Raw genomic sequence first — 11,720 nt, 5'->3', positions numbered from 1 at the left:
GGATTTTGGAACATTTCAGCTTGCATTCCCACACAGCACTGGTGAAAAATAGGATATATTTTTGATAAGAATAATCAATATTAGTATTTTAGTATTCACTGCACTTGTTTCATTTGGCATCATGGTAAATTTAATAGAAATTCATTAAGTGGTTTGGGAGATGTAACATGCGGAGTATATGCGTTCATTTTATGTAAAATATGAAAAGCATGTAAAAAAATAGGACTAATTTCCTAATTAGGGGATCCCAGGGCAGAACGGGGCCACGGAGCAGAACAGGGTATCAGCTTTATTTCGTCTGCAATGCGTTGCGATCTATCGGGACCGGGTGAAGTATCATTATCATACAGCACAGGGTTATGTCATGTCAGTCAGCGCCATTTTGTGCTTACAGTTTCTGAAATAATCACCCATGCTGAATTTTGATCCTACATTTTACAAATTTTTCTCAAATTCCGGTGAAGGTAAGACCTATTCATTATTCATATCCACTTAGTTGAATGATGCATGTTACAAGGTGTTTTCTTGAAAGTCTTAAACACAATATTTTTATTTATTTCATTATGTTATTTTTGTTGGGACAATTCTAATTTGAAAGAATATACTCGCGGCAGGATGGAGTGGGGCAGAATGGGGTACCCAGAGAAGACGATCAAATGACAAGTGCCTGTAATTTGGCGATGTCTATTCGCAGTCTATTGAAGGGTGGATCCGGCATTAGTCTTGCTAGAAACGGGCCCATAACTCATGTGCAAGTGTTGATAGTCACGATGATGAAGAGGTTCACATGTGTGCCGTCTGTGTTAGGCCTAAGTAGATTTGAAATGCGTAAAGTTTCGAAATTTTTCATTGTATACTAAATCATTTTTACATCCCACGTCATACTTATTACATAATCTATGTCTTCTTACAACTTTTCAAACATATATCAACCATACCCCCCTCTTGCCCCGGGTAAGGGTCAAAATTGGGCAAGTTACATTCTTGTAAAGAAATTAATATTTTTTTAAAAAACTATAACTCTTAGAACTAAACTAATAACTCATTATAAATTTCAAATAGAAAATAAATCCATACAAGGTTCCTCCATGTGTTTGTCTTTGTTATTATCCCTTCCACATGCCACCAAAGATTAAGTTCTCCGTTCTATCCTGGGCTCCCCTAAGTGTTTCAGAGAACTGATTCCATGTCGTTGCTTTTAATTGTGTATTCGAATAATTTAATTTCAAGCGGTGCAACATTATTACACAATCTGAATCAAGAGCGCGGAGACATCACGCCGAACTATGATGATCAGTGGGTGGTATTCAGGTAAAAGAACATTTCCCATTTACCGATAATGAATAATAAATGTGTTCTGAAATACCAACTAACAAGAGGTGGAAGCTTACATAAACTTGGCACCCTGAGCTTTGTTCTTCAATAAACAATTCTACTTATCTGTGGCTCTCATCTCTCCTTGGTAGTTAGACTGAGTCACAAGCACGGACAGAATTTTGTTAAGAGGAGTGGGCCAGACCATAAATAAACAAGCATCCAAGGCACTCGCCAATAACGAGGTGTAGGCCTATTTATAATTATGAAAAAAGCAAATTGTAGTATTTAAGAGGCTACTATTATTCTAACAATTCCACATGCCTAGTCTGTAATTTACTACATCATAATAACAAATTTCATATAGACCTATAGGTCATCTGTCATGTACCAGAAAGTTATAATTTTTCCTTATACCATCTCACGTCATCTGTTTATAGGTCCGTGAATTACAAAAAGTCTGAGAAGCTCTGGTAGAGGCTATGTGAATAATATTCTAAAAACTACAAGACAAACGTAAAGTTTGGCTACCGCTATTAGCGACTACATGAGTCCTTACAGTGTGAATATGACACAGATTTGTCGGCTGCCGATTAATATCTCACTTGCATAAACTTTGCGCAACCTTCGTAATCAGCGACCTAGCAACGAAACCAATCTTAACTCGAGTGTCTGGACGAAGGCTGGAGGGTGGGGTGGATCTACTTATGCTGTTCCGCAGTGTGCGATTGTGAGGTTAGGTTTGCGTTTTAAATGGCAGGCCTACATCCTGTAGGCTTGTATATAATAGGCTACTGAAAGACAACTGAAGTAACTGTTATTGTTCTGAATCTGCAGCTGAGGAGATGGAATGTATAACCTGGTTCGATCAAACCTGCAGGCCACATTAGCGTCTTACTAAGAGATTTCAACTCGAAGATCTTAAGAGAAAATTGTTTCTGTCAGACAGCTGACAACGAGAGTTCGAAGACATGTTAGTAGTTAATGCGGCCTACATAGTAAATTTTTCCTCTTAAGTTACGTAAACACTGCGCTAGTCTCATACCACAACGTTTACAAATGTACTTTGACTTCTGCTTATGGGGAGACACAAACTCAGTGACGTGATGAAGCCAAATATAATTCAGAAAAGACTGTTGTGTTCCATATTTGAGGTTGGCAGCAGTTTTTGCGGGTTTAAATAAATCTCAGTGACACGAGTCTTCATATCGATGTCCACATATCGACTGTAATAACAATAGGCCTATGCCCTTTGTACTTTGTACATCGTAATAGAGCTGTTACTGCCTGAGGTCACAACAGCCACAACAATACATTACATAATTGAACCATAAATAAACGATTTACACAGATGTAACAATGAACCCACTTCACCACGGCCATATGTAATTTATCAAACAAGTTAACAAGAGCGGATGGGATAGGATGGGGCAGCGACAGAACGAGAAAGAACAAAAACCCAATAATGATAAAAAAGCGAGACAGAAATCGGGAAAGGGGATGTTTTGTGACGTCATGGACACAATCCGTCGACTCCCTATTGGCTGTAAAACCGTCTTCTAAAGAGTCAATTTCATTAAAAACGAAGTGAATTTGAGGGGCGGGGTTTGTTAGCGGGAGGCTCCGCCCACTGAGTCCGCCCCCAGCTTTGTCTCGCTCACGGCGCTGCGTCTCGCTTGCTCGACCGGACCCGTAGCCAGAGACCCGGTCCCTCCGACAGTACTGGTTTCGGCCTCTCCAGGGAAGGGTGCGTAGGTTCTCTGCTACCGTTTGGGAGAGGAGAAAGGGGTTGCAACGCGATAACCCCCACCCCGACGGGGGAAAAATAAATTTCGGTGACTGAGCAAATGTGCGTTCACGTCTCTTCATAATGCATAATTAGGTTAGGTGTAAACGGTGAAGAAGTAATTTGGAGTAATAATATTCAAACATGAGTGCAGTGTTCTAGGTGAGACAATTGTGTGAATGGATTGTCGTACTTGCTATGGAAAGCTTCGCGGTTGCCACTGCCCCACCGAGACAATGGCAAGTTGCACAGACCATTCTTTGAATTAAACGAAGGAAACTGAGATTTTTTTTTTTCGACTGCTCCATGCTTGAGGAATCCCCCGCAGTTAGCATGACCGTGTTGAAACTGAGCCACCATCACCAACTCTCTGCATCTAAAGACAAAACCAACAGCGTCGGGACGGCCACGGGTGGTGGAGGGGGCATACCCTCGGCTGCTACCGTCAAGATAGACTCTATGATGCAGCTGGAGTCCGGCGAAGAAACGAATGCCATGGCTACAGCCGGTGGAACAGTGAAGGCCAGCGCTCAGCTGCCACCCCAAGCAACACCAGCGAATCATCAGCAACACCAAACCACCAGCTCAAGAACCAGCCACATCAGTTTCAGCGTAGCGGCTCTGTTAGCGGACACCCGACCGTCACCGCGACACAGGGCATCCCCGTCGTTCCTATCTTCACAATCGCCACCCCTAGAATCGTCCACCCCTTATCAGTCTGAGAACCCCCTGACTTCCTCGGACGATGAACTGAATGACGATGAGTCCGAACAAGGAAGTGCTGTTGACGTTGAAGTTCTCAGGGACTCCAATTCCCCCGTCAGCACGCCGACCCCGGTAACACCACCGCCGATGCATCAGGGAGGCGGCTCGGCGGATATGCTGTCCGCGAGGTTCATGCTAGCGGGCGGGCATGGTCCCGGTGCCGGCATGGTGACTCCGGTCAGACCGACTCCTTTCTCGGCCCTTGCTGCCGCGGCGGCCGCGTACTCGGCCGGCCTCCAACACCACCACCACGCCCCACAGCACCACCACAACTCCTGGGCCGCGTCCACGCTGGTGGGACACTACCCTGGTTCCATGTTCCCGGGACCAGCGGCGGCGGCTGCAGCCTTTGCAGTGGCAGGATTAGGAGGCTCGCCAGGTGAGAAGGACGGTGCAGTCGGTCGTCGACTGCACTGCGAAAAGCGGGCAGTAACCAAACCACTCGCAGGTTCAGTAGCCTATTTTTAATATGCCTATGCGTTTCGTTAAGCTTCGAAATGTTATTATTCTGAAATACGGAATCATGTAGGCTAGAAGATGGATGTCTTCTACGTTGTTGCGCAGGGTATTCTGGTATAAGTTTACCGATGTTACAGATCTGCCTTCTGCCCTCATCATCAGGGCGAAGACAGAAGACATCCAACTTCACGCTTGCCGCCGTGAGAACCCAAAATCTCACCTAGGTGGGCTACTTTACTTTAAAAAGCATGGAGACAGACTGAGTATTAAAAATAGCCGGACACTTCACTAACGTGAACATCAAATGAGTTACGTATTTTTTAGAACTGTATTTGTGTAACCGTCATCATTATTTAGTAGGTGAACATTGGTACACCTGTATTAAATGTATAATTCTAAGTTATTTAACAATGCTACATTTCTGTCAACTTCAGCGAATGTTCAGCTTCGAATGATAGGCTACGAGAAAATTATAGCATTCAATGATTTTGGGGTCCGTAACGAATCGGTCGTTGCCTACCGGCCGAAATTCGAACAGGGCAGTTCTCGAATGCACGTCACAGGAATTACTTGGCACCTATGGAGTATCACCTTGACCCTACCAGAGTCCAACTAGTGTAAAGATTCCACATCGTGACCTGTGAACTACTTTATAAGTGTGGACAGGGAGGTTCACAGTTGGGCTATAAGCTTTCGATTATTAGTACTTTGGACTATTCTAAAACACGTGTTTTATATTGAAGCAAATTAAAGATAACTCAGGTATTATGACATATACAATCAGGCTAATTTACTCCATCGTGGAGCGTCTTAACCTGCAGGGCTATCTCTTATTTTTATCAGCGTAAAAGCAAAACAATTTTAAAGGATACTGACGATCGTTTATTATTGTTAGTATTGAATGGTTTTGGAATTTTGTCAATCATCCTGTATTCTGCAAACAGATCAATATATTTTTGGAGCTAGATCTGCTCCCATCTGGACCAATAATTGAGACTCCCCTGAGTAAGCACTCCTCACCTGAAGATGGAAGTACGGAAAAGTTATGATGGACAAAGTACAAAAGCTGTCAGTATAAGTTCTACAGTAGGCGTATTCTTTCCTAAAAGTGCATAATTAGTCTCATTAATTAGGCCTATTTTAAGTCTGTAATTTATAATTATTTAATAGACTCAGTGTTATGTAGACTTTAACATATACTATATGGGCTAGTTTCTCAAGGTTAAATTCCAAACTTACGTTTATTGAATGGGCCTTGGGTGGAGGTGTTCGGGGAAAACAGCAGGCTGCTGTACAGGCCTATCAAGGCTACTATGTCTGTACTCACCCGAAGACGAAGTCAAAATCCTATGAAATACTGAACAAACGTACGGAATAACATTATCGTAGTGCTGTTGTAATTAAAACAGTCGATAATCTAAAATTACATTTGCCTAATTCTAACATTAGACCGACTATTCTGAAGTTAATTTCTGTAATACGGTAGTATTAAACAAAAATGTCTTTGGTGTACTATGCTCTGATCTCTTATCAGCTTCTTAACACAGGACGAGACACTAACAAATCGTGCTTAAGCGACTGAATAAAAACTAGGCTTACTAGAATACTCTAATTTTACATCTCTTCAAAAACCCGTGCAGAACACCGTGGAACGGTTCAACAGTTCATGAAATATGTAACGGTACGTCTGACTTTCAATTTGCACAGACAACATAATTTTCTTCCAGAAATGTTTGGACATTCTGATGTAGGCCTAATTGTGTTTTAATTTACAATAAAAGCTCGGTTATATATGGATCTACGCATATGAAGGGCACGTTACAGCGTTAAACGACTTGTGCATTACATAGCAGATGCATTTACGGAAAAATCAGTTACCGCCACTTCACAATAGGCCTACTCTGTACCGAAATTATACGCTAACCATTTCGTAAGACGACAGAAAATTGTATGTTTTGTTTATTAGCTTCGTCATATTTCTGCACTGGTAAGTGGGCTATTATCCTTCACGAAAGGACTGAATCTAAGCTGTGTTCGTTTGTTTGTAAGTCTCCGATACGGAACGTCTTCGTTGCTGTACTTTTGTCCGTAATGTTTAATCTCCATGGACGAAATTCACTCTTGGATAGCTGACAGTACTTCGCACAGCTAAGAAATCACTCACTTTTTCTTCAGGTTCAGTATCTTGCTCACAATTACCTGGTAATGGACCCCTTTTTTAGTCAGTTAAATAATATTCACACTTTCAGATATTTCCTTCAGATTCATTTAAATGTTAACCTTCTGTTTATCTTTAGATCATGTAGGTTATCGCTTTCTTTCAGGTTTTCCTACCACAGTTTTATATACCCCATTTCCCCATGTTCTGATCTCCATCGTAATATTCTGTTAGGTGAAAAGAATAAATCATGAGGCTTCTGATTCCTATGTAATTTTATCCCTTTTATCTGTTTCTGCCTCTCTTACGTCTAAATAATCTTATAATTAGGTTTACTTTGCCATCTGTTCTCAATCCGAGGTCTTCCCTTATAAAAGACACCAAATTTCACGTCCATATTATACAACAGAGTACTGGGTTTTAACACCAATTTATGGTATAATACTACTACAGTCGATAGGTTTTTGGATAAGAGTCGATAAGGTAACGATTCAGAACTGAAGAGTAGCAGATTTTCCCAGATTTTAATATTCTCCTAACTTCTCCGTGATTATAATTCACATTTCTTGCTGTCGTTCTCATTATTAAGTAGGTTAATTTAATAATATAAATATATTCTTCATTGTGGTGCGAATTGTTTCTAGACCAACTTCCTTACTACCAAGAAGTCGTTGCGGCATGTAGTCTAGTAGAAACGTCGGTAAATTTCTATGAGACAGTACGTCGCAAAATCTCGAAAGACAGTCATCTTCATACTCACTGCCATGAGAGCCTGATATTTTGTAATATTTTACGTCTAATAGAATTTCTTAACTCTGTTTATGTTTTCCCTCCATAAGTCGGCATCATCAGTTCACAATATTCACAAGACAGAAGATGTCAGTACAGCCTTTAACGATGTTCTTCTAGACTCAAATTTAGTTTGAGTAGGCTATTCTAGCGTTTCGAGATCTGTCCACACGGCAGGTCGAGCCTTGATGAAGCAGTTTTCAGCCTCTCTGGGTGGCTGGAACAAAGTCCCGAAGACACATTGGTTGGAAGGCATCATCCTCTGTTTGGATACACACTGTATCTAAACTACCTAGAGGCTGTTTCCTGGTTCAATCACCCCACCACCCTGAATAATTGGGACGATACGAGTAGGTATGGTTGCGAGGGGTGGATTATGATAAAGGCCTGAAATTATGTTTACTGATGAACGAACTAATATTCTAACCAAAGCTGACCTTTAATGTCTGCAGAAAATGTGATTTCTGCTAATCAACTTCCTCCCCTCGTATCCCTTGCAGATGCTGTAGCGGACTGCAGGTGATTGCATTATATCAATAAATTTGTGATGTTCAATAGAAACACGGTTATCGATTGTCATACTTTAAGGAATTACTAAGAAAATATAATTATAAACAATCGGCTTGGGAATCGTTTCTAAGGCCTTTCGATATGCTACCGGCGAACCAGGAACGCTGTAATGGTTTCTCTAGTCGAAGCCAGAGACATTTTAATAATGATTTGAATACATTACTGTGTAACATATGAATGGGCGTGTCTTACAAGACGTGTTTCCACGATATTACTACAGCCACATGACAACTCTTCCAGCTGATAAAGAAGCACGGATTTGTACTGAGGTGATACACAAGAAGAACAATAATACTATAAACATATTTTAAGTGGTTATATCCCGTTGTATGAATTGAAAACTTTGAACGCAGCACACTGCCAAAACTATCGATATATAACATAATACAACATATTAGAAATATTAAAATAGTATACTTTTAAATCGTAGCGGCACTCATCTTATAAATCGCCCTGATGATGCCGGTAGCACGCTCCTATGAACGTCAGTAAATTTCTGCAAGACTACAAAGAGCTACACCCCAGAAGACAGCCATCTTCAAATTAATCCAGTTTAGACTCTCAAGTCCTGTTTCTTTAAGATCCACTTATTCTTCTCTTTACTTGTAGGTTTTACAACTGATCTGATCCCTTCAGGTTTTGAAATACGACATTGCATGACACATTTTATATGACAAGTTGCGTGTAATAGTTATTTTGTTCTTATTTTCGAGCAATGTATGACTGACAGGATATTGCTTTGCTTCGAGTTATTTGCAAGAAAACGTCGGATGTTGTTCTGATGTTACAGACACATGGCTGTACAACAAGGTGCAATAATTATAATTACACTTAACTCTGACACATTATTCCTTCTTAACCGTTAGTCAGACAGTTGTCCGTTAGTGACAGCTAATTCGTTGCAAAACTCGAGTGATGGCTAACTTACTTCGTAAATGGGGTTCAAGAACCGTGAGTCGTGATATCGAGAAAATAGGTTGATGGAAACGGAAACACAGAGAGAATGGAAGATTAAAAGGGAAACAGGATAAAAGTAAGTAATAAAGGGGGACGTCAGTAAAGGATTAAAGGAAGAAATAATGGATGAAATGGACAAACGCGGGAAGAAAGAAAGTGATGAATTATAACTGAATATAAGGAAGAACGACGAGAGTAAGAAGGGATGAAAGAAAAACAAATTTCGGTAGGAAGTAGAAATGTTGAACTAAAAAATACGGGGCGTGAAGCTAAGGCGCATGTATTTTCAGGCTTCCGTGTAAGTGACCTGCTGTACTGTCCGGACGCGTTTATGTCTGAGCAAAGTGAGGAAAGTGAGGTTATAACCCCATAACCTTGCTGTACTCTGTTAGGCAACAAGTCCCCCTAATAGATTTGCTACTTCTCACAGCTGGGCATTCATACTATGAGATAAAAAGGAAGCTAGAGGCAGTGTGAACGAAAACACAGGCATATTTACCTGCAGTGCGCTCTGGTGTTGCTGGAATTAAAACTGTGGCTCGCCCACTTATCCGCAGGGCAGGCGCCTCAGCAACGTCATTAAGGTTACTTATACGTACATTAAAAGGTAAAAATTCCTGGGAACCTGATTATTAAATGTAATGCAGTAATTATTACACCAAAACTTTAGTATAGGAAAATTAACGAAATGTTTGGAGCCGGAAGGTTTCCGACGATGTTGCGTTTCGTACTTCGTTCATTTTCGAATTTTGTACTTTACACGATGGACAAAGTACAAAAGAACAGTTTCACTTATCAGAATGTATAGAAGAATGCTGGGCACAACTGCAAAATGAGGAGCTCAGTATCTGAGACCTGCTGTTCTCATGGCGGTGAAGATATCGATTGTGGTCTTCAGGCTCGTGACGTCGTGTAGTCTCATCTATAAGTAGTTGCTTACAAACGTTCCTCCACAATGTTGGTAACCACCTGCAAGAACACACGCTGTCACGACCCAGAAGACCACAATCCACAGGAGCTTCATGCTACAAGCATTACCAAATCAAGGAGAATGAGATGTGAGCGAAGAGAAATTATAATACTAAAACACGAAGGAAAGACTAAGAGGTCTAACTGTTCTCAACTGGCTGGCGGAATATTTTGAGGCCGGAAAAGGAACATCCTGGTTCCGCGAAAGACGGACAATTTCTTAACCAGTTGAGGGAGTATTAGTTTCTTAGAAAGTGAGTAGCTCCATAGAGTTAGTTGAGTTTGCTATTGCTGTAGATTACATTTTCGAAAGCATTTTAATTCTTGCAGAAGACCATCAGTGCTCACTCTGCCTTATTAGCCACGTTCTTATCTAATGAGTTTCGTTAGCACTGTTATTTTAAAACATCTGGTGCTTAACAGCTATTAGATACATTAAATCGCATTGCTTAGTGACATCAACATGTTTGCTTCTGCTGTGTCAGAGCATGAACTGGTGATATTTTAAGAGAACTTAGTCGGTTCTGTAATGTCAGACCTACAGTATGTGAATCGGTCTAAACTGTTGATATAATAATTACTGCTTTGCATTTAATCCCTATAGCCATGTATAACTATCAGTATTATCGAAGCGATCCGATTAAACAAGGAAATTACGAGCGGAGTAATGAGATTCTGTACAGCGTCGACAGTCTCGCGGTAGGACACTAATGCGGAAGTGTTCGTTGTTAAGGCGAAACTGAGGAGAAGGCACGATCACTCCGAGTTCCCATCCTGTTTCACCTCCACTCTCATCGCAACAAAGGTTGTAAACTACCTAAGCTATAATTATGTTAAAATATCAGTTTATAATTTTCCGTTTTTATTAAACTACGCTTGCACACGAGTTGTTTTTTAAACTTCACTTTTAATTTTCTTTAAATACCAGTTTCGAACCAAACCGTGATGCCTCACTCTCCCATTCAGATTTACCATTAACAGCTCGTGCGATGACACGTGTAATAAATGCGAATGGGTGGGCAACAGTTCTTGTTGCAAAGCTTTCGTCCTTCGTGTGTCAAAACAAACAACTTTGAGGTGATTGTTTCCTGGGTTGTCGCACCGTTTGGTACCACAGGAACAAGCCAATGTTTCGGAAGTGCTTACTACCTCCATCATCAGAGCGATTATTTCTCTGATGATGGAAGTACAGTTAGTTAGCACCTATGACCTATCGGCCAATCGGTTTCTACCAAATTACACTGCGCAACATCCTACAGTCATCTTCAATATCCTACGCTGAACGGCAAGTGCATTCCGAACGCCTCACACGTTGGCGTAGCCTCCATGACACTGTGGAGCTTGATTTCTGAGCCTGAAGAAAGAAAATAGATTGATGATGTTTGACACGAAGTGTTGACAACAATATTTGTGTGAAGATGGCTGTCTCGTGCTTTGTTGTGCTTTATAGTCTGGTACAAACAGGCCGAATTTTCAGGGGTGCTTATAGGATTAACATACTCTATTAAATGTTTCAAACAGATTGGTGGCAAGCATTTTCCGAATTTAATATGTCTTCACTTTTTCATGAATGACTTTTTTGTTTTATTTGGACATGTGTTGTTCACAAATATTTGAACTTTGTGGCATTTTCGAAGGATTTAGTAGCTAACACATTATGACAAGAATGGCGGTAAATACAAAACAGCGAACACATATTATTACATGTTTATTTTGGTCCTTGTACGACTTTCGAGTCCTTGAACAGACACATTTGTGGTTATAATGGGTAAAACTAATTGTTTTAAAAATGATCGCCAATCAACGAATCAACACAGATCCTACATTTCAAAATACAAAGTTAGCTATACATTGCATTATATGACCAGTTTGTAATACAAAGTCAAGGTCCTCTAAATCTACGTTGTTCTGGCAGCGATCAGTTTCCGAAAAACAATTATTTCAGCAGAGAAT

General features: G+C 40.7%; 1 protein-coding gene across 2 annotated transcripts in view; it reads left to right on the top strand.

Moving 5' to 3' along the window:
- The first annotated feature begins 2,938 nt into the window (after positions 1-2,938).
- Positions 2,939-11,720, top strand: part of LOC110831015 (uncharacterized) — a 40,942-nt gene continuing 32,160 nt past the window's right edge. For both annotated transcript variants that reach the window (XR_002543439.2, XM_022066524.2), the window contains exon 1: positions 2,939-4,244. Coding sequence is in view for 1 of the 2 variants with exons in the window: in XM_022066524.2 (XP_021922216.1) it covers positions 3,407-4,244 (838 nt within the window). In the remaining variant the exon portion in view is untranslated. The remainder of the gene's footprint in view (positions 4,245-11,720) is intronic.

Source organism: Zootermopsis nevadensis, unplaced genomic scaffold, assembly GCF_977971745.1.
Source record: "Zootermopsis nevadensis isolate Lab colony 2312 unplaced genomic scaffold, Znev_1.0 Znev_ptg000020l, whole genome shotgun sequence".
NCBI lineage: Eukaryota > Metazoa > Arthropoda > Insecta > Blattodea > Termopsidae > Zootermopsis > Zootermopsis nevadensis.
The sequence above is the reverse complement of the archived record's forward strand: the minus strand, read 5'-3'. Positions and strand labels throughout refer to the sequence as shown.